The sequence below is a fragment of the Morone saxatilis genome, unplaced genomic scaffold, assembly GCF_004916995.1.
Source record: "Morone saxatilis isolate NCDOM2014 unplaced genomic scaffold, NCSU_SB_2.0 Contig21, whole genome shotgun sequence".
Taxonomy (NCBI): domain Eukaryota; kingdom Metazoa; phylum Chordata; class Actinopteri; family Moronidae; genus Morone; species Morone saxatilis.
In genome coordinates this window covers 4946264-4970047 of record NW_023339774.1, presented here as the reverse complement: position 1 = coordinate 4970047, position 23784 = coordinate 4946264, and the positions used below count along the sequence as shown (strand labels likewise).

The window sequence follows — 23784 nt, the reverse complement described above, 5'->3', positions numbered from 1 at the left end:
GAAAGTTTCTTGTTGGGGCTTTAATAATCTTTATGTTAAATAATTATATTTAGTCATATTTATTAGATAGGTGCTTAAAAGTGAAATTTTAAATGTGTTTGCTCAAAATGAGTGCAGAAATGTTATGTATCAATGCGATTAATACTACTACGATTAATATAACTACTCCGTTAAAAATTTATTTTCTGCTCATGCCTAACTCTAACCCTAACCCTGCTCTCAAATGTTTTCATTATAATACTTTACTGGCTGTCGATGAGCAAATCAGAATGGCCAGTGTTGATACACTGTTTTACAAATGTATCACTTGATCAGATATATTGGTAAAAAATAAGCCCATAATAAAAAAGAATCAATGGTCGCATCCTGTGTCAGAGGATGAATGGTAGCCCAAAGCAATGCTCTTACTGGATGCTCCCTGCGTGGCTCTGATATGGTCAAATGCCTCGTTCATCTTTAGGAAGAGGGGATGACGACATCATGTCCTTAGCAACGGTCGCGTCTCTACGGCAACATCCTCCGATGTCCCCTCTCCGCTGTTGTCACCGCGGCTCTCCGCTGTTGTCGGTGAGACGGGGAGAAAATCACCGTTTTCTCTCGGGTGAACTGATGATTTTGGAGGATGGCGCGTTGTCATGGGTGGACTGCGAGCGCCCACCGCAACAGCCGTTTGTGTCTCGCGACCTGAGTGCCTAAAGTTGGAGTGGACACGGCGCAACTTGGGCACGAGGACCCTCTCCTCCTCCTCCTCATCGTCACGGATCGTCCCTCATCCTGCAGAAGACCGCGGGTCCGCGCCGTCTGCAGCCCGGTGCCGTTCATTCTCATCTGGACCGCTTTTGTTCGGTTCTGATCCAGCGGCGCGTGCGGCTGAATGGATCCCGCCGTGCTCATCTTCCTGCTGTACGTCATGATCGCGCACGAGCTGGTCTGCGGCTGGATGCAGTACCGGAGACAAAGCGCCAAGCCCCGGAAACGAGCTGCTGGACCTCTGCTGCGCTCAAGGTGTGTGTGTGTGTGTGATTTAGATTTGGTTTTAATCAGAAGTAGAACATCTGGATCATATACCAATATATAATTAGTAACTATGGAGGCACTGACTGATTAACAGTCCATTCATTGATGCTGAGGTTGGTGTCATTCATTGTTTTCAGATACCAATGCAAACATGGACAGCAGAGCTTTGTTACCCTTTGATTATCACATTGTAAAAATCAAATCAAATAAAAATTTAAAAGTCATGTCATAAAATAGACATTTCAGCAGGTTCTTTTTGCTTTTGTTTCTTCTGTGTCATCATTATATTTACTTTTTTGTTTTTATTAGTCACCCGTTTAGTTGTAAGAATTTTCTGGGCGCTGTAGCATTACTTCCCTTCATTGGAACTAAGTGTCCTGAACCAAATCATTAAAGACGCCCAAGACCTGAAGTACACACAGGTATGTGGACAGGGTTGGAAACATTCCTGAAATGTTCTTTGGCTTGACAGTTAATGAGATATGTTTCCTTGGCTTTAATATCTGAATGAATCACTTATGAAATAAAGTTTGTTGTCAGATGTTGGTTGATTGGCAGGAAAGCTGACATTTTATTTGGATGACTCTTATGATCTGAACGTGTCATTTCTAGTAAACTCACTAAGGTGTGGCTTTACTGTTCTTCCTAATCACCTGTACTTCCTCCACAGCGCCCGGGTGTGTCAGGGAGCATGGAGGGCAAGCAGCCAGTCGGTCAGGACCGATAGGGGAGGGAGGGACCTGAGGAAGACCGGACGCATCGTGAGAAAAGCCTGATAAAAAGAGAAGCCAGACATGGATGGACACTTCTGGAAGAATAACTTTATCTCTAAGGGACTTCTGAGTGGGAACTTGTCGTTTGCAGGCCTGATCCAGTTCACCCTGCTTCTCATTTGAATTGCACATTTGGGCATTTGAACCATTGATTACTGTGATCATTCCTGTAACATATGAACCATTTGACATCTTTACCCAAAGGGAACATCTGACATAAATCAAGATGGAGATGGCAGCTCAGAGAATAAGATTTAAAAGGCCAAAAATGCAGCATTTTCATTTAACTATATAAGGCATGTCAATCTAGTGATCTTCAGAACTGGCCTTTATCTGATCAACTTCTGAGCCTCTTGTCATCTGTTTACGTTTGAGCTGCACTTTTCCCAAATGTTGTTTTAAGCACAGTTTTCTTTGTTTGGTTGTATTGCTAAGTCAGACCTTTAAAGTAGGAAGCATCAGCCCTTCCCCTTCTATTTTTATTTGTGTAAGATGCACCATGTAATTGCTATGTTCGCAGTTTGTTTAAGGTGGGGGAACCTGTTTCTAATGTCACTCTCTGTCCGTGAGTACAGCCAACTATCAAATAAAGAGGCCATAAAAGAGCCAGAATCCATTCCAGCCAGTTCTACTCATCTTTGGCGTTGATGTACATAATAAATATCAAGTTAAGTTCCTCAGTGTCTGCATAAAGGTTATTGGTGATACATGTAGCTGTTGAGATATTTCAGTCTGGACCGAAGCGCTGGCCTGACCACTTTGTTTGAATGGATGAAGATGAATGGTCTCAAACTGGATCCAGAAGATGTCTTCAGATTCAGATGGTTAAACCTTGTTTGAAGTCTGCCGCGGTAAAGTCTTATATAGTCCCAATACAATCTGTTAACAGAGAGGTCTATGGATTATACACAGTGTTTCTCAAAAGACACAATACAAATTACAAATGTCATTTTTAAATGCTTTGTGCGGCACAAGAGAGTGTTGTTGTTGTCCTGCTTGTACATCCAGTTCATCCAGAAAATCTACTTTTATTCATTGGTACAGCACACACTTACTTATTATGTCATCTCTCGTCCTGTGACTTCCAGCATCCTTGTGTGTGGACACAGGTGGACAGCCAACAACACACACTTACGGGCTCCCTAATGGAGTACCAGGAGGTGAAGGCTAGGGACGAAGGTCCACTGGGGCTCACTAGAGGCAGTCTCAGGGCTGGAGACCCAGTGTTAGGGTCTTTGAGTCAGACTTAGAGGCCTGAGGGGCCTTGTCTGGGCCCGCAGGAACAGGCTAGAGGCTGGTTATGGGATTTGGGTCCCTCCTCAGAAGGACTGAGCATGGGCAGCCTGCTGGAGGTATCTCGTTAATTCAGAATAACAGCAGAATTTTTTTAATGAAAACTTATCTCAGAATTATGAGATAATAACTAATTAAAACAGAAAACCAGAGCAGAATCATTGTTTTTTAAGTGAATGCAATACACCTCTATAGTTTAGTGTGTTAGCAAGCTAACGTTAGCTAATTAGCAGAAAAGACAGAAAAGTCAGTGGAACATCAAAGTTATTTGATTTCATCCAGGAGGTACAGGAATGTCTGTACCACAATCTTTGGCAATTTATCCAATAGAGACATTCCACTGAAAACCACAAATATCAACCTGATGGTGGTGCTAGAGGAAAGGTCAGATGACCAAGGTCACAAGGATACATCATCTGGCAACCATGAACGTCTGTACAAAATTTGTCCAGTCCATCCAGTAGATGTAGAAATAATAAACATTAATAAGTGAAAGCTCTACCTGCTGACAGAAAAGACAGAGGATCACCACTCAGTAGATTGAATCCATGAATATCTGCACAGAATGCGCTGATAGTATGGCTCAAAATACATAAAGAAAATGAAGGTAATGTAAAAGAAAAATGAGAAAAGGATAAATAGAATACACAGAGGAATTATCGACCTTGTGGGTTCATAAAACTTTCTCTGAACCCTTTAGAATACTCTCTGGTCCAATTAAACAAGGACAATTTTCGGATACAGCTGCACTTTCTCATTTGGTTGTTTGGGGGTCACTGGTGGCCCTCGGTGGCTCCTCAGCCCTTCATCCAGCTTAGTTTAGCCTACGTCCTTGGTCAGTCGTGTGCCCACATCACACACTTAAACACACCATCACCGTGTCCCATGTGACCGGTCCTGTGTCTGTAAGAGTTGTTGAATTTCTGCCCTACTGCTTGATCTTAGGACAGCTAACCTGACGGAAACTGAACATATGAGCAGCTTCTAGTCTCTAATTGTGTTCACTGAGCTGCAAGACTCTCAGCTCAGCAAACAGCAGTCAGGCACTATCAGCAGATGGCCTCTCTGGTGCAGGTGAGTGTTCATTACTATATCTCATGGGAGTTTATGTCCCTCTCAGCTGTACCTGTGCAATGAATTGACTGACTTATTGTTTTTGTTTGTCCATTTTAACACGATAGAGGACAGAATAAGTTGTATGTTGTAAGACAGAGGAGATATCTACAGGTACTACAGAATCTGTTTACTGCTTGAATTGTTTTATTTTCCACAGACGAGACGTAGTAATGTTTCAAACATCGTCACAGATTTGTTTTTTCTAAAGGCATGAAGTATTTGACTTTGTCTAATGGAAACTTAATTCAAACACACCCCACATGTACAGGCAGCCTTTGAAATGCCATATTACGCACAGGGCGTAATGACACGCACATCAGCGTGCTTCCTTGCATTCCAGTTAAATAGACCTACAACAAACAGGTTGAGTCACATCACACACTAAGTTGTCTTGTGGACACTTAACTACACCTGAAGTCACCTGTAACACAGTAAGTATTTACTTATGTATTTATGTATCTGTGTGTATTCTGTAAAATATAACTCTCATAATTAAAAAAAAGGAAAAAAAAGAGAGAATGTTATGTACCAAATCTTATTTTTTTTAGAAAGATCAAAAGTCATGCAGTCTGACAACTTTGCTCATTCTGATACACCTCAAAGCAAAAGAAGTGACAGTTTTTGGGAAAGAGTTTTTAAAGTATAAATATAAGAGTGTTTAAGTTGTTTGGTTAACAAAAGTTTTGCAAATTTGCATTATATTATTATAAAGATTTGTTCTTTATCCACAATTAGATCTGTTAACAAATACAGATGGTAAAAATATCACAGTTGTGTGTATTTGTTTTAAGTAAACAGTATATTGGTAGTATTTTTATTTAAAGTAATTGTCCTTCATAAATAACAGCACAGCACAGGCAAAAGACAGATTAGGTGCCAGTACACAGTCACCGCTGCTCTCAGGGTATTATTTTCAATCTGATGTTTTTTTGTGTTTGTATTTCTGATATTGCTTTTGTTGTGTGGCTGAAAAGGTCCATCTCCATGCATGTCTTTCAAGTCCGGCAGGTTTCTATCCTAACCATAACATAAATACCAGCTGTTGACTTATTGTGAAGGAGAGTAAAGTTTCACCTCCTTGTGAAAACCTTCTATCTCCAGCTCTGGTATTTTCATGCAGGCTGGCTAAAGAGAAAATGGAAGGAAAGAAAGAAAGACACAAAACTGGAAGACTCGCCTAGTGACCCTAAAGAACATGGATGAATGAATGCAAAACCTAACTAGAGCTGACATGAGACACAATGTAATAAAAACACTGTATTCTGCCTCTCTGATTAAAGGTGAGCATGGCCTCGGTGTCGTCCAGCTCCCGCCTCAGCAAGGCTGTGCGCCAGCAGTACATGAGCCTTCCTCAGGGAAAGAGGTGCCAGGTCACCTACATCTGGATTGATGGCACCGGAGAGGCACTTCGCAACAAGACCCGAACCCTGGACAGTGAGCCAAAAAGCATAGATGGTAAATGGCCTCTTTTGATGAGTTATTACTTTTGGGGTTGAGTAGCAGTTGGCTTAATTATATGGAGTCAGTTTTCACCATTTATTTCTATATAGCTCTTACATGTATAGATTACAGAATTTAACAGGTTCTTTGAGGGGTGTTTATAGACAAGTGAAATAATTATTGAGAAATAAATACATAAATACGCAGAATAAGCTGTTAAGAACTTTAACTCTATAACTGGACAGCTATATTTTTGCAACTGCAGATTTAAAACTCGTAAAAACGTCACTAATCTGATATTTTCTTCTAATCTTCCATATTTGTTTATTTTCTTCTTCTGCTCACCACCCGCACTGACAATGTAAAAGAATTTGTCTTGTTGACATCAGAGCTAAAGTAGTCTGTTGTGAGCATATCAGGTTTCATGGTACACAGACTGACACAAATCCAAGTCTGAATTATATTTAGGATGTTTTGATGATAATCTTTTGGGTATCTTGCCAGATATTCCTGAGTGGAACTTTGATGGTTCGAGCACATACCAGGCCGAAGGCTCCAACAGTGACATGTACCTTGTCCCAGTCTGCATGTTCAGGGATCCATTCACTTTGGACCCCAACAAACTGGTCCTCTGTGAGGTCCTCAAATACAACCGCTTCCCTGCAGGTACATATTTCACATTTCTGTGTATGTTTAATGTTGGACTCCTGTTCAATTATGTCAGGAAAAACAAGCTGTACTGGTTTTCTGTCTAGAAACAAACCATCGAGCAAACTGCAACAAAGTGATGGAGGAGGTGAAAGAGCACTGCATATGGTTTGGCATGGAGCAGGAGTACACACTCTTAGGAATAGATGGACATCCTTTTAGTTGGCCCTCAAATGGATTCCCAGGACCCCAAGGTGAATCAGCAGTCATTTTTCTCTCTTCTTTTTGTTCACTTAATTCATGTAGCAGGAATATTAAAAAAAGGGCACTACTGTTTGATGAGGCATACTTTATTAAGGGTTTATAAGTTGTAAATGATGGCTTATTAATAGTTAATAAGTATTTACTTAACAGAGCAATAAAAGGTTGTAACAAATGCGTGGTCCATGATCCAGATCAAGAGCTGCAGAACATCTGGAAAAAATATCTGTTATATTAACATTTTCCTTACAAATAGATATACTAATCAGGTCTTCCTGGTGAATTACAGAGCCATAAAAAGACAAAGGACCAGCCAAAAGGTTAAATGTCCTAATATCAATCATTGTTAACATTTTTTTATTAACCATCAATAAAGACATTATTTTCAGCTCAGCTTAATATTTTGCTGTCAATGAATGACTGATAAGAAGTATTATTTGGTACAGGTTTGTATTTATTTTGTCTTAACAAGCTTCCCATCATGTCATCCATTTTAAGGACCTTACTACTGTGGGGTGGGGGCAAACAATGCTTATGGACGGGACATTGTGGAGTGCCACTACAAGGCCTGTCTCTATGCTGGGATCAAAATCTACGGCACCAACGCTGAAGTTATGCCATCTCAGGCAAGTGTCAATGTCATTCTAATGCGCAGTGGATATAAAAAAAATATTTTTTTAATCCATTATTTGTTTTACACTTCCCTACAATTAATGTCCCTCTTTCCTCTGCCTCTTCTTCTCCTAACTTCAGTGGGAGTTCCAGGTGGGTCCCTGTGAAGGCATTGAGATGGGTGACCATCTGTGGGTTGCACGCTTCCTGCTACATCGCGTGTGTGAAGATTTTGGGGTTGTTGCAACACTGGACCCCAAACCAATCACAGGCAACTGGAACGGTGCTGGCTGCCACACAAATGTCAGCACCAAACAGATGAGGGAAGAAGGAGGACTGCAGTGAGTAAACATTTCTTTTAAAAGTTGTAACAACAGTAATTCACAAATCTTAATGGTAATACCTCAGTAATTTAGGATTTAATTATCCAGCCAATTATATATTAATAACATACTTTTATATATTGAAACCTGCTTATATTTTAGTATTTTGACTTTTTGCGGGTGGCAGTTTTACTGTTGATGATTCATTATTTAAGCACTTCAGGCTGCAGTTAATATAGAAAGATTAATGTTCTGGTAAATAATAGTGTCACTCATAGTTGCTAAAACATGACTCGAATTATGTTCGCATTATCACAAATCTCTCCATAGACCGATTCAATTTGAACTGTGATTACTTTTTTGTTTGATATGATGTAGTGACATTGCTGTTTTTGATTTGGACAATATAATTTAAAAAAACTCAGTGTCATGAAAACCTCCAAGTGTAATGTACTTGTACTTTACTTTTTGTATCCATTTTGACCATTTTTGGTACTTAGGGTGATAAAAACATAAAAATCTTTTCACCAGATTAACATTTTACAGTGACCCTTAACACAACACACATAAAGTCCCTAAATACCTTTAAAACCTTAAATATTTCGGACTAACTAAGTATAGGATATGAAATTCCTGTAACTTAAGTAAACTGTATTTCTTTAAATTCTGTAGTTTAATTCACCTTTAGGCCTAATCAATATTTTTTGTATGTATGTGAAAGGTTTCACTCCAAGTGTCAAACCCACAGAGGATTTTCACCAGATACCGCAGTTCCCCTCAGCTCTGCAGAGCTTTATATCAACTTTCAGCTCATTTTTAGGTTTTGGTTTCCTGGACCTTAATTCTTCTGGTTTGGTTCAATCTCACTGCTCTCATTAGCATTGTTTCCAGGCGCAACAGGCACCTATTTCCTCACTGTCCCTCTCTAAGCAGCAGCTGAGTTGGCGACTAGCTGTGAGCATACTTAAGCATTTAGCACCTAAAGAGTCATACATGTTCCTCAGGAGCTGGTGGAGACCAAAAACAGAGCTAAAAGGAGAATCAATATTGGATTTACATTCAGCAAAAAAAAAAAGCTGCAATGTCACACTCGCAACAATTAATGCATATTCAACAAACCCCTGTGACCTTGGAATTTTGTCCAATCACCGCTACCTTTCTGCCAACTTGACCAAAAAGTAGCCTACCAAAAAGTTGCACAAAAAGTTAGAGCATACATCACCAAACTCACCTCCTTGTTTCTAGTTGTGAAGATACAGATCATGCAGACAATGCAAATTGTGCAATGCAAACATCTCACATTTAGCCTCAAAACAGTGCAGCTTTATTCTAACTGGAACCACCTTCAGTTCAACTATTTTGGCAATTTTCACTTACTCCCAAAATTCCATTACAAAAAAATGCCTAAAGACATCACAACGTGCATAGCAATTTTTTTGAATTTTTTTTTAAGAAAAGATTTTAGGCCGCAACAATCCAAATCACAAAAAGCCCATGATATCCTGGAGGTTCACTGTCTTATGAAAATATCATCATTTTAGTTTTTCAGTAGACAATATCTATCCACAGACAGTCACTGCAGCAACCTACATATCCCAACTGCCTCTGTGTTCCTCTGATGACAGGTACATCGAACAGGCCATCGAGAAGCTGAGCAAAAGACACCCACAGCACATCCGATTTTATGACCCACATGGAGGCCAGGACAACATCAGGCGTCTAACAGGTCTCTATGAAACCTCGAACATCAACGACTTCTCGGCTGGAGTGGCCAACCGAGGCGCCAGCATCCGCATCCCCCGCCAGGTCGGCCAAGAGAAGAAAGGCTACTTCGAGGACCGCCGCCCTGCAGCAAACTGCGACCCGTACTCTGTGACAGGGATCATTGCAAAGACCTGCTTGTTTGATTTAGAAGAGGAAGAGGAGAACCAGTAGGAGAAAGGTAGCCCAGCTGCTGTGAGTTTACCTGAGTTGAACGCTCTGAAAAAGGTGTCCATGCCAGATGAAGGAATGCAGATTTAATTTAATAATCAAGTTTATTGTTAGTACTGTGACTGTAATTAGATATTTATAGAATGTGTTATACAGCAACTTTGGAAGAGGTGCCCGAAAATACTGTTACAAAGCTGTTACTGCTTACTTTTTTCTGAGCCTTCATATGAATAACTGTTTCTTAAAACCTGTTACATGTAAACTTCCTGTCAGGTGTTTGGGTGAAGTGCAATAGCCTTAAGATATAACAGTGCTCTTTGTCTTGCTTGTTTGTTTGCAGAATATTAGAATAGAAAATAAATCCTTTTTTGTGAGCAAAGTTTTTATTGTTTTCCAAACATTTCCATAACATCACAACACAGTAACTGACAGGAAACAGTACATAAACCCACACCACAATATTCATCAGCAGTGAAAGAAAAAGGGGTAAACATGACAAAGGAAACACAATTAAATAAATAATTTGATCAAATCAATAAAAAAGAAGAATAGAAAAAAATACACTGCGTTGTTTAGTGTTTAGTTGTCTACTCTTTACAGACTTAAATGGCAGCATCAAACTACAGGTGGATGGAGGAAGATCTGCCAATTGCCATACCCTCTAATAAGGAGCTGTTGGAATAGAAAAAAAATCTAAAAATAAAAAACAGGTTGGGAATCACACCCACTACTCGAAACTCCAGTTCCACCTGGATACATTTCCCGCTATTTTGGAATTTTGTCCAAATCAGTCTTTTTGCTACTTCTACACATTTTGTCCAGTCAGCATCAAACTTGTTTTTCAGAGTTTTGATATTCCATATGATTTTGAAATTATACATTTATTAAAAATTCAAAATTGGCTTAAACTGCAGCTGTTAGGATGCTAGGTCTGAGCTTTGCTAAGCAGTATTCTTCCACAGTCAAAGTTCATGATGACTCATGCATTCAATTTTGTAATGGTTGATTTAAGTGGGGGTGATTCATTGCAACAAGACAACATTTCTAGACATTTCACATTCCAAACTTCCAAAAATCAGTCACAAGTCACATGTACCTTCCCCAGAGCTGAAGTCTTTTCAGCACATCCACTGAAAGGTTTGCATCACTGCTATGGTCAATTCAGAGGTCTGTCAACCTATATTTTCAAAACATGCAAAATCATTTAACATCTTTATCTAAAGCTGGCCCTGAAAACTCTATGAGTCACCTGTCAAGAAGACCTTGAGTTGACTCCCATTCTCAAAAGTCTCAAAATAACCATGAAACTGCTGATAGAAAAGCAGGGCAGTGTAACACCGGACAGTGGGGCAGTGGCTGCTTTTACGATCTCTGTTCCGGTACTGACATGTGATGTCACTGCTTCAGTCTCCCCAAAAGCAGAGTCAATATGTCACCTTCTCTGGGGATCCAAAGGTCCAGGCTTTAAATCCCCAATCCCTGGATCCTATCCTGTCATCAATCCTGCAATTCATGCATATGCACGCAGTGTCCTTTTTGTCAATTAAATAAGAAACAAGCATCCAAATCCTTGCAATCTGCCCAGCACCTGTCATTTTAATTATTGCCCTTTTCAGGTTTTTAAGGCTGACTGTGTACACCTTAGCACCAATTGCGATGCCCACATTATTTGATTACAATACATTCTGAGGCATTTGTTTAAAATATCACAATATTTTGTACATACATGTATAATCTTGTTATTGCATCCATAAGATGATTTCTAGCAAAATGTAACAGATATAAATGGCAAATGTCCACCAGGTGGAGCCACTGGTATAGTGTTCATCTCCAGCCACACCACTGTACATTTAAACAATTGTAATTAACCAGTCAGTACCACATGTCAAAGGTCAGAGTGTTACAACAGACAGAGCCATCGGTTGAGCACTTTAAGAAAGAATGACTGAGACATGGTTTTAAATCATAAAGCATTAAAGCACAAAAAGAGCAACATATAAGATGTTGGCAGGCATAAAAACATGAATGAGGTTGTCTAGACATTATACTCTTAGCACTGGCATGGATTCACCTTAGCCTGACACTCAGTATACCTGACATATGGCGTTAACATCTTCTCCTGTTACTTCCTGACATACGATCCTCTCTCTTTCAGCCTTCAGTGTCATAAATGACTCATTATTCAAGCTGTTTGAGGGGAGGTTTGTGCAACATGAATAAACAAAAAAAGAGGGATGCTTTAGACCAGATCAGATGCCACTGCATACCAGATTTCCATGGATACAAGCAGTAACTTGGCAACCATGGTGTTTGTCTGTCGTCATGGAAACATCTGTCTCAGAGCATTTACCAGGAATATTAGCAGCCTGGTGAGATGATGACAAAGAAAGAGAGCAGAGAATTATTTTGATGTATAGCTTTGCGTGTTTAATGGATTTTTCTTTCTCCTGGTAAATGCAACACTAGGTTAAAGCTCCATTAGGAAAAAGGTGAGCTTTATGCACCACATCCATCATAACATATCATATCTGCTCCAGCCGCTGATTATTAAGACAGGAAGTACAATCAGAGACAGGAAGTACTTTCTGAGACAGGAATTATATGCAGAGTTGGGAAGTATATGAGCCATGGGAAGTACTGCGAAACATGCTAATTCATATTGTTTTTTAAGTATTTAGTGTGTAAAACATCCAGCGTGGAGACTAAAACTATTCAAATTCTGAATGTGATGTGGCACTTTTGTTTGAGCCTTTATGCAGTTTTTATATGCTTCCTGGTGTACACCTTGTATTATTTCCTGTTAATACAACATAGGGATTTCTTGTCCACTACATGCTTAAAGAAGCACTTCACCCGTGGAAACATTAATCTTTATTGAAAGTGGGTTATATATGTAGTCGAAATGTAACATAAATTTTGAATTTGGTGCCTATTTGACCGAGAAAAAGGGAGTGTTGTAGTCTCCCCCTCTACAAAGATACTGAGACTTCCTGCTCCAGTGATGCAAAATACGATTTTTACATCATTGAAGCAGAAGTGCAAACTGAAATCCGTATTTCTCCCGTCTCAGGGAAAAATGAGGGAATGTGCACGACCATTCAAAAATATACTGAGTTTCTAACGATACAAAGCTTAATGCAAATGGGTGAAGGTCCCCTTTAATAGTGCATTTTATGAATGCACTAACAGGATCATGACACTGCAACCTACATGTAAATTAAGACTTGCAAATTGAGACTCGGTGTATGATTAGAGTATCCCGTACTAATACACTGTTCATGACAAGAAAATTAGAAAACAGGCTGGATTACCAACTTCCCCGGCCAGGAACTCTACAGGCATGTGTTCCTGTGTGTCAACCAGCAATATCTGCTGAGATTGGAGCCCTTCCGTGACAGTGCCCTGGTCAAAGGCTAGTTTTAGGACACCCTTTTTTCCGCTTACATGTTGCATTCTTAAATAGATTGTGTTACATTGAAATTACCACACAAAAGAGACGCTAGTAATCTAGCATAGAACTGCTGCACACATCCATCAGACATGGAGAACCAAGGGGGTATATTTAGGCCATAGTGTCCACAGATACTGAAGAATGCATGTGATGATTGGTGGGGAATTTTCGAAATTTTGTGGTAACGTCCTTCCCTGCTTCATTATTCAGAGAGTGCTGTATAGTCAGACATGAAACTGCACCTGCCAGCATGCTAAGAGATATTACAGTACCCCTGAAACTATGTCCAACTTTCAGGTAGATAACAGGATAAAGGGGGTCATCTCTATGTTCCCCGGGTCCTATGTTCCCCGGGTCTATGTCTCCTATGTTCCCCGGGTCCTATGTTCCCCGCTAAGGTTAGGTGAGGGTTAGGGTTAGGGTTAGGGTTCCCCGGTCCCATACAAAGCGGGGAACATAGGACCCGGGGAACATAGGACCCGGGGAACATAGGTACGCTCCCGATAAAGACTGCATTTTTGAATGACACTTCTTTGACCTTTTTTGCTGATTATAAACTTTCAGAGCGAGCATAATGATGCACAAAGCTAAGGATATGTATAATGTCTTGGTTTCAACATTGTCGTCTATGATTCTATTTCCCACCAAAAAATACTGATTACAATTTAAAGTTATGCTGTAGGCCAGTGGTTCCCAACCTGGGGGTCAGGACCCCACTAGGGTCACCAAAGTTTAATTATGTATAAAAAGGAAATGATCTGCTCAAAAATCTGTCCGAATTAGTTGTTTACACAAACATCTTGCAGTTACTGAATTCCTTATTTGGAAATTGTTGATTTTATGTGAGTTGAGTTTATTGAGTTTTTAGCAATATAATACAATAAAACATCCATAAAATGTCACCTACGTCAGCTACAAAAATAATAAAATGTAAGCAGGTTTTAAATCCAGTCCCTTTATGAGTAAGAATCTTACCCCAATATGATCCTGCAACTGAATTATATAAGCCAGTCCATAAAGCACAGGGCACATCAGTTATCATCCCTCCCATTACTTTCAAATGGGTGGCCAAAGTGACGTCACTGATCTGTGGGGGGAGGGGGGGCTCGCGGCAGTAGGTGAGAGCGCAGCGTCTCCTCCTCTCTGCTTTCAAGACGCAGAGCGGCGGAGTAGCGGAGCGGAGCCATGGGAAAGCTTCAAGAATTTGATATTACTTTCACCAACAACAAGGTGGTTTACGGCCCGGGAGAGTCCATAAGCGGAACTGTGAAAATACGAACCGGCAACTCGCTGCAGTACAAAGGTAAGCTCTCCTTCAGCGTGTTTTCAGCAGCATGAAGAGGAACATTTTTTACCAGCGCCTGGCTCAGTGAAGCGCGCGGCGTAGGCTCGATGTAAATAAACTTTTCCTCCGTGACGGTGGGCACGAGGAAGACTAGAGGACCAAATATACAGTAAACACAAGTGGCTGTTTCTCGGTCGGTTTAAAGGCTCGTTTAGTGACCGTGGACAAACCGTCCGTGGTGCGCACATCACGGTTTTTTGGTGGTGTTGCGCTGGGAGTGGACGGCGCGTTACCACCCTCCACATGAGCACGAGCTGTGGACGCATGTTATTGTGCCGTTTCAGCTATCTGGTGCTGCTCGGTAGTCAGAACCCACATCCTGGACCGCATCCTGCTTGTAACAACGTTTTGCTTCCATGCATTGTTTTTTTTAACAAACCCATGAACTTGTTTGGGGATATTATTTTTTGAATATGAGAAGCATCCGAGAAAAAGCAGAACAACAGGTGTTATTCCACTTTAAAACGCTTCGTTTCTATTCATAAGTCTGTCTTACGTTTTCCGGTATGGAAGGATATTCGACGCTTTCACTGCCAACCTCTCAGACGAACTGGTGTGAATAGTTAATAAAGGGGGAGTAAAGTAGGTTAGCGAGGTGGAGAGCAGCTTTTTTTTTTGGAAGTACACAAAGAATTTATTGTGTGTGAGGGATCCTTGTGGGGATTCTTGTCTGATAATAGAGGGCAGCTATCAAGTTTACCTAAAGCACCTTTTCAAAGGGAGTCTGGCACAGAGGTATGTTAATTGACGGGGACAGTGAATAAAGATGGCTTCTGGAAAGTGCAGGGATGCTCAGATTAACAACATTACAGAGGTTTAGTGCAGCATGTGTAGAATGTGTGTACTGATATGACAATGGAACAACTTAATTCATTTTAAAAGTGTGTAAAATAGCATAAAAGGTATAAAAAGTATATATACATTGGTACTTCCTTCACTAAAAACACACATGATGGTTTAGGGTCTTGTGGGTTGAAATTGAAAACTCCGTTTGTCCTCAGATCCATATTCTTAAGACATTTGTTGGATAAATTGAGGGTTTCGCGTTATCCGACAGCACTTCCACCCGCATGTCAGACACAGTGAGATTAATTTGCCGTCATGCACAGGCTGACCTGGAGCAGATGGCGTTACAGCAGAGGTCAGAGCTCCTGCTGAGCTCTGTTACACTGTAAGGTCAATCGGATGCAGCTAGTGTGTACCTGACACCAGGCGATATTCCCAAATGAAACTGTGTGTGTGGTGAAAGCGGGCCGTCCTTGGAGCATACAGACAGCAGGAGAGCTTCTCCGAGTCAGGTGAACAGCTCAATTGAAGCTATTTTAAGATGCTGGAAAGAGCGTGTGGGGAGTTTCTGTTGTTGGCGGAGGGTTTGGATCAACTACAAGCAGGTGAGTAGTATCTGTTGCATTTATTGGTGGTCCGTCCGTCCAGTCAGATTTCACACCTGCAACCAAGTGTGAAAAACCACCTTTTCATCTTTCGGTCCTCTGCGCTCTCACACACGTCACATGTAATGAGAATGCAGAATTCAGCCTTTCAAATTGAAGTATTTTTTTAGTGTGTGAGAAGATAAAAGCAGATAAAAAACTAAACCCATTTTAAGAGGAATTTAAGAGGAATGCGTTTGGCTGCCGCTCTTTTAACACTGTACCTCCCACCACTTTTGGGGCTGGTCCACTTAAATGTTGAGCTCATGAAATGTTAGACACTTCAAATTAATTTGGATATAATTTTTTGAAGGATTTATTACATAGTTGGATTGCAAAACTGCTGCTGTGCATTGTAGCCATTATTTTTGCGGAGAAAAAAATGACCACAGTGACAGAAAGGTCTCATCTAGCAATACTCATATTACATGATTCTATACTGTTAATGTAACTGCACCAGCAGTCTGGGAGGTAATAGGTTTTAGGTATTTGTTGTTCTTACAACTAAATCTGGTTTGAGGGTAGTAAAACTGTTTTCTCTTTCTCTTCCTCAGTGCACAAAACCAAAAATGTTTTTCCACAGTGAGTGCAGCAAAGGAGAGCCTGTTTCTAGTGTTTGTTGTTGTGCAGTTTTTCTGTCACAACAATGACTGCCTCAAAGAATGTTAAAAACACTTGCCTCTAAAAGTGTGGTTTTTACGTGGGGATGTACAAGGTGTAGTTTCTGCCAGTCCCTCAGCCAGAGTCCTCTGCTGACCAACCAGCTCGGGCTTTCACCGTGTCCATTAATGTACTTTAAATGCCAAGGCTGCATTATGTGTCCAGTGACACCGCCCCTCTCAGCTGCGCCCGCTGATGATTCCATCAATCAGGCGGCTCGAATCATGCTGAAGCAGGGAAATGTGTCGGTGGCTGCTTTGTACAAGCGTGAGAATTTCCTGTTTTTGTGTCTAGAGAGGAGACTGCAGATACATTGCTGGTTTGTGACTGTAAATACTCGTTGTCTGGACAGGCAGTCGGTTTGATTCGTTTCCTGCATTTATTTGATGAAGGATTTCTAATAACGACTCACAAGGGCAATAACATGAGAAACCATTTCCATATACAGTAGACTCCTGGGGCCCTTTTTAAACGATTTCACCCGAATAATTGCTGAACAGTGATTGTCCTGATTGTTTAATTAAGTGGAGCAGTAGAATCTGGCTGTCAAGCATTTGCCTTGAACACACAGGAGACTACTGTAGTGCTTACAGTAGTTAATCAACATGAACTCCAAGGTAATTCAACAATTCTTTACCAAAGAGCAGCGCTGAAATAAATACACAGGCATATTAATAAACAGATACAGGCTCTCTGTGATGCTGAATAGTGGAGGGGCCAAACTCTCAGCCTCACTCCATTATTGATGATGGAGACCATTAGACAGCATTTCTATTGATTAGCTTCCTCACAAAGGCTGTTGTTCAAGCAGAGTCATGAATGCTTGGATCCGAGTACAGGAATGAGCCACTCACACACATTACTTACACATCACGCTGAATATTCACTGCAGCCCAGTTGAAACCGACCAGGAGCTATTTTCACACCCATTATCAGTGGCGATGCAGGAAGTAGTTAGTCCTTTATTTAGAGAGGTAAACAGCAAGGACGGGGTGGTGGATGGATGTGTCGTGTACGGCACTGAACGCTGGAGAATGGAGTTCAGGTTATACACAGTTATTGTGTTTGGATGGTGATGCTGGTCTGTCGCTCCGTAATATCTCAACAACTACTGGAAGGATGGCTGTGGAGCTTTGTACACACAGACGTTCTCTGGTCCCCAGAGAACGAAGCATACTGACTTTTGTAATCGTGAGTTTGACTCTAGCGCCTCCGCGAGGATGAAATGTGTGGTTTTTGAGTGAAATGTCAGATACTGCCATAAATAATTAGGTGAAAATCTCCGTTTACCAAATTCCTGCAAGACTATTGACATTCCCATCATCCTCAGCTGTGCATTGTGTTTAGTGGCCGTGTTAGCATACTAGCATGCAAACTAAGATGCTGGGCACGGTAAACATCAGTGCGTTACTATGGCACCGCTGTGCCTAAACACAGCCTCAGAGCCTCTTAGCCTCGTTTGAACCATGGCCACAGTCTTTTCTGTTTGCCGTATCTACAATCGCAGAGCACTTCACTGTTTGCTTTCGGCTGTCATTATTTGCAAAGCTTAGTTGTATGACTGACACAGAATGAATTTCCTTAAGGACAATAAACTCTAACTAACTCCAGTCGCTATGCAGGGACGTTGGAGGAATCCACGATGATCAATGTGCTTTTCAATATCAGCAGACTCATCTCAGCCCAAGATATGTCATCTGCATGTTCTGCTATTGATTTGTGATATTGGCAGAAAACACGGTCACTGAGAAGCAGGGGATGCCTCTGTGTTAATGCTGAGGAGCTATAGATCAGAGGCAGCCAGCCTGTCTGTTGGGTTCCGTCTCCTCTGTGTCTTGGTCAGCTTACTGGCTCTTAAAAGCACCTAGAGTCACCCGATCCAGGAGGTGTTGCTGTTTTCACTCAGCTTGTGTGGACATTTTATCTCACGTGGGACATACCTGTATCGACAGTTTACTTTAGGCTCCCACACTCCAACATAAAACGTACAGTGATGAGGAAGGGATTGAGGAAAAGTGTGTTTGGGAGCAGCAGGTTTGTTTGTAGTCTTATTCATCTTTATCTGCGCTGTATATCTAAGCAGACTTTAAAACGGTGGCATGTGTAAATGAGACGTTTAGGCACGTAGTTCCTTTGTATCTCAGATGACAGTGGTGGATCTCGGCTTCCTTTTGAGTAAAGCAGAAACACAAACATTCACTGTAACCCAATCTCCATCTGTGGTAACACAAACCACCGGCTTTCTGTAAACAAGACTAGACGTCCCCTCAGGTTCACATGAAGCTGGCCACAGGCATGTGCACACACACACACGCTTTGTGACTTTTAAATTGAGCTCTTTCTAGCTCATATTTAAGACTTGTGGTTTGTGTATCACATGGCAAGAGTCCCATTTTTCAAGCTCATGACAAATCCTTTTGTGCTGCTTTTGTGTGTTGTCAGCAAACTACAAACCCATCCTCTTTTACTTTTACTTTTTGTTCCAGTTTAAATGTCACATGTCAGTTGTATTATTTAATAAACATGTTTAAGATTGTGGGGATCAGTTCATCAGGGAAAATGATGGATCTTATGGGCCATTTTGAAACTTCATGGAAAACTCAAAACACTCCCTCCTTGTCTGTGTAATTCTATGATGCACTGTAGATGTCTCTCTTTCTCATTATTCTCTCGTGTGTACCTGCTGTTGCTATAAGAGTATGCTCAGAAAAATGACCAGTGAAATAAATGCTATCTGTAGTTTAAGGTTACAGATGGTTGGAGTTAGGTGACGGTTCGGTGTGGTTGAGGCAACAACCTGGGAAGGATCTCTATCTGTGCAGCAACGGACACACAGACACTGAGATGATTCTGAGATGAGACGAGACAAACGGTATTCTTTTAGATGAATGGATGAATGCTGTTTTAGCAGTTTATCCATCACTGTTGGGATCTCTTCATGGTAAACACTGTGTTTATCTAAAGAAAACTGAGGTGAAATGGATACAGCATGAATCAATGAATCCAGTGTATGAGTATGTGTTTTCTGGCCCCGTCCCTGCAGGCTGGGGTTCCTGTGTGACTGTCTAGACTCAAGGGCCTGAGTAAATCATGACATCAGCACCCCGAGGGAAACTGATAAAAGATCTGTCTGAAAAACACAAAAGCTGCACTGAAACCAGAGGGCTGACACGTCCTCAGGACAGACTTTAAACACATCAGTAGTGAATCCAATGAATAATATAACAAAAACAACTATTTTAAATGTATCGGTGGTTGCCACTTTACTAGCACTGCTGCTACTACTGACACTATTGAAACTTGTACTACTACTCATTACTGCTACACCTTCTGCCACTCCTAATGCAGCTGCTGATACTCAAACTGCACCTACTGCTGTTGCTACTTACTACCACAGTGCTTGTGCTATTGCTACTAATAATAATCCATCTTTATATTTGACTGTAATATTACAGTAGAAAGTAAAAACAGAACAAAGCATAATGACTCATGGTTTTCTTAAGGGGTTCTTCCTTGTTTTGATATGTGTGGTGTGATAGGCTGCCATGAACGTCCAACTTCCATTTTGTTTTGTGATTGATTTTAGAGCCCTTGTGTTTGTATTGTACTTTTAGACTTGCTCTAAAGGATTCTACTGAATGAAGTGAAGAAGAAAGGCTTTTAATCCCTCTGACTTTGGTGTCTTTTGTCCTGAACTCAGGAACGTGACACATGATTACTCAGTGACAATAAGAGTGACTCAGAGCGACTCCATTCTCTCTGCTGCCATCAGTGTGGGCGAGTGGCATCGATCCACTAGTACTTCATCAGTCAGTGTACCGTGGCCATAGAAGTGGCGCTGTCAGCTGGCAGTCTTGGCACCAGCTGCTCCCTCTCCCCTTGGACTTAGTCATACTAATAATACCGATCCTTTGACCTCCATAACCAACACTCTGCCTAACCCCCACCACTGCTTTTTAGGTCTATCATAAGAGGATTCTGTCTCATTCCCCCTGGTAAGCACAGACACACCCTCTGATCGCTCCTCCTCCTCTTCCTCTCTCTGAAAAGCTGCCCCACTTCCTGTGTCGTTTAAACTGAGTTGGCAGAGGATGTCACTCGTCTGTGGAAGTGGAACAAAACGTTGATTAGTGCCAACAAAGACACTAAAGATAGAACAGTCAGCTGGGAGATAAGAAGTTGGTTTATGGTTTCACCAATATGCTGTTACACAGTGTGGTCGTGCAGGCCCACGGTGAACGGATAATCTTACCTTAATGCTGCACTGCATCAGCATTTTTATATTAACACACTTAGAGTGCATGTGAATGATGAACCCAGAGAGCCGTTCGCATCTTTCTATCCTCATATTGTAGTTTTGGTTTTAAGCTACATTTGAGCGTTTCAGTCTCAGGACTCTTATTTCCAGCTGCAGGCAGCTGTTTATAGCAAACGAGATCTGATAAACCCACCGTAGTCTACCGGCCCAACTACACACGGCGGACAGATCGAGTTGCAGCTAGCTGGTTAAGAAAGTAGAACACATAGCAGCTACAGAACCTGATGCTTTTTCTCAAAATGTGTTGTTTAGTGTAAAAATGTGTTATTGCAGCTTTATCTTTTCATTGAATCAGGTTAATCCAATGGAGATTTTTTTAAAGGTTGTATGTTGTACAAAGTAGATTTTGCTGTAATCTCAAAGACAGCAGAGAAGCAGGGTGTGGTTTGGTGAACGTGAATTGAGAAACCACACTGAACAACTCACTGCGGGACACACAGATTATCTCTGTCTAGCCCGTATTTAGAGGTGAAGCTGCGTGTTTGGTCCAGCTTTGGAGAGTCCATGAGAGGTTTCAATCATCATTCCGCCTTCCCTCACATGCTGCTAATCCTCCATCAACGTCTCCCTCCTCACCTACATTTTGAAAAAGCTTGTCCCCTACAGATGAAGCAATTATCAATGGGTTCATTGATATGAAGAAAAGTAGTTGTACACCATTTTTATTGTCCGGTTCAATTGCTGCTTCCATTTTCCACAAATCCTAGTTGCTGACTCAGTCTGGGGTAATTGTGTTTGTTGATTATTAAACAAAAAGGTCGCTCATGTCACTTGAGAATGCTCTGAAATCTGTCCATCTATAATTCACTGTTTTAGCTCCATGTGAGGCTTCTCCGAGACAACCACAGTGACTGTGAGCTGCTTCTTTCTGAACTTTAGCTGGTGAGAATGGTTGATGCCTTCCAAAGGTCACTAATAGCCCAAGCCTTTGGATGGTACTGATGAGTCAGGTATCGATGCTGTCAATAACAAAACGACTCCAGCAGCTCAAGCACACCCATATCATAAAATCAGCAGTGAGAGCTGTGAGAGGGTTCCATTCAGAGGGAGGAAGCACAAGTCTGAAGGTCTCTGTTGGGCCTCAGCTGATGGTAAATGACTAATACTGCACAATCAAAGCGTGAGTAAATATCTCTCTACATGGATACAAACAGTGAAAAGGTCCGTTTTAGCAATAAATGGCTGTAGTAGTGATCCATGTGAAACAACGGGATTAAACACTATAATACATATAATAAATATGGATGCAGAGAAAGGATCTGGCTCAACTTTGGCCTATGATTCATATTGTAAGTCAGATCTTGTGGCTTTAACTGTCAGGGCTAAGGAAATAACATCAACCACACCCTCTTTCTTTTCAACCCGTTCTATTTCCTTAAGGTTTACCAGACGGACATCTTGATCCTCTAATGTTGTTTTAAGATTTACATTGATTCGGGATAAGTTCTGAAATGAGCTGCTTTGTATCCAGTACCAGTAAAATGAGATCAGGTCAACTGAGGACATTGCTTATTGCCGCTAGGGAGAAGCCAATGCTTAAATGTAGGTCTCTGCTGACATAGATACCAATCAAAAGTGATTCTAAGCCAGCAGAGAGCAACTGTTTACACATACTGTCTTCCAAACACGTCTCATCAAATATCAAGACGATGAAATAGAGAAGATGTCTGAAGAATTAAACCATTATTTCCCTTTTTGCTACACGTCATACAGTGAAAACCAGGTGAAACCCTAGCTGCTAAATGTGTGTGTTTACAGCACACAGTACAGTGTGTGTCTCCTCAGGTCAGGATTTGAGACAAAAGCAGTGAAATGTGGACATTTTGTCTTATGATGGGTAATGTGGGAGAGAGTGTGCAAGGTACAGATTACATGTCTGCTGGTTGTTTTATGATATGACTTGTGCGGGATAAGCCTCTTACACATGAATGCAAACATGCGCAGGGATTGGTGTGTAGTCTACAGGCAAACATCATAAACTCATAAAGAGTGCAAAGCTTGTCAGCACCCAGTGGACGGTGGGGAGGGATGAGAACTCGTTGGACAGGGTAACTTCAGGCATGAACACCATTCGTTCAGAAGGTATTGACTCATTTGGTGTTTTGATCGTTGTGGCAGAGAAGGCTGTGTAACAAGTGGTTTCACGTGTTACACCTCAAGGTTAGAGGTGTAACACAGTAACAGCACAGACATACGGCTCCTTTGGGCCCATCTCCCAAACAGTCGGATTCAGAAACTTCATTTTGTCATTGTTTTTTATTGTGTGTATCTGAAAAATGACCAGCAAAATACACTCTGTACATTGTCGCTACTCTTCAGACAGGTGTCTTGCATTTCTGGCTTTTTCAAACTCTGACAATGAGCCATGATTTACAGGATTTTCAAACTCGAACTGTCTCATTCCATTGAGTGACTTTAAAAATCCACTTGACCTGTTTAGAGATGTTCGTGTTGGTAGTGTATGTGCTGTCATTTCCAATGTGCTGTGACTCTTCTCACCCCTGCTATATTCTAGTCTCTCTTGAAATAATCGAATTCTCAGTCAGTTTACCTAATAAAATAAAGATTATACTGTATATTCCTCCACTGTATATCTGGTCTCCAGCATAACAAAAGGAAAAGAACAACGTGGTAACTCTATGTCGTCAGGCCTCGCAAAAAGAGTGCTGATCTGATTTGCCTAATCTTCATGGTTCTTCAAATGTGGTTGAAACACAAATGCACTGACGCAACAGTTATAGGCTAAGTGCAGTTCCTGAATTTAGTTCTTGTGGCTTCTCAGTTCCTGACACTGTATGGTTGAACAGCTGTAATAGAGGGCATAAAGCAGTGCATTAATTGTATCTTCCTTTCACTGGAGCCGCTCTCAAAGCGTCTGTTACTGATCTAACAGAGAGGTAACTCAGGACATGTCTGAACGAACAGCCCAGGCTCTGTTCTGCTGCAGGGGATTCCCTTACAGTCAGGAGTAATAGATCATGATATCAGGTGGCTGTGTTTGACATGTCTCACTGAGAGGCATTAGAAAGGAGACGTTGGAAAAGAGAGAGGGACTAATTGTTTGCAGCGCTTAAAGATTTAATGAAGGTAGTGAAGTGTAGCATGGGATTACTCGGATGTCCTGTGGTACAGAGTGCAGGCGGTGACCTCTGGAGTTTGTGGAAA

The 23784-nt window shown here is 41.2% G+C and overlaps 2 protein-coding genes across 2 annotated transcripts in view; both read left to right on the top strand.

Annotated features, from left to right (window-relative positions):
• The first annotated feature begins 4584 nt into the window (after nucleotides 1-4584).
• LOC118332233 (glutamine synthetase-like) lies at nucleotides 4585-10093 on the top strand. Its single transcript, XM_035667414.1, has 7 exons — nucleotides 4585-4630; nucleotides 5480-5654; nucleotides 6144-6305; nucleotides 6395-6541; nucleotides 7047-7174; nucleotides 7302-7501; nucleotides 9109-10093. The coding sequence occupies exons 2-7, from the start codon at nucleotides 5486-5488 to the stop codon at nucleotides 9416-9418; spliced, it is 1116 nt and encodes a 371-aa protein (XP_035523307.1). The 5' UTR covers nucleotides 4585-4630; nucleotides 5480-5485; the 3' UTR covers nucleotides 9419-10093.
• Nucleotides 10094-13997: 3904 nt separating this feature from the next.
• The window catches only part of arrdc1b (arrestin domain containing 1b), a 36673-nt gene continuing 26886 nt past the window's right edge, over nucleotides 13998-23784 (top strand). The window contains exon 1 of the mRNA XM_035668491.1: nucleotides 13998-14169. Within this exon, the coding sequence (XP_035524384.1) occupies nucleotides 14052-14169 (118 nt within the window). The 5' untranslated portion in view covers nucleotides 13998-14051. The remainder of the gene's footprint in view (nucleotides 14170-23784) is intronic.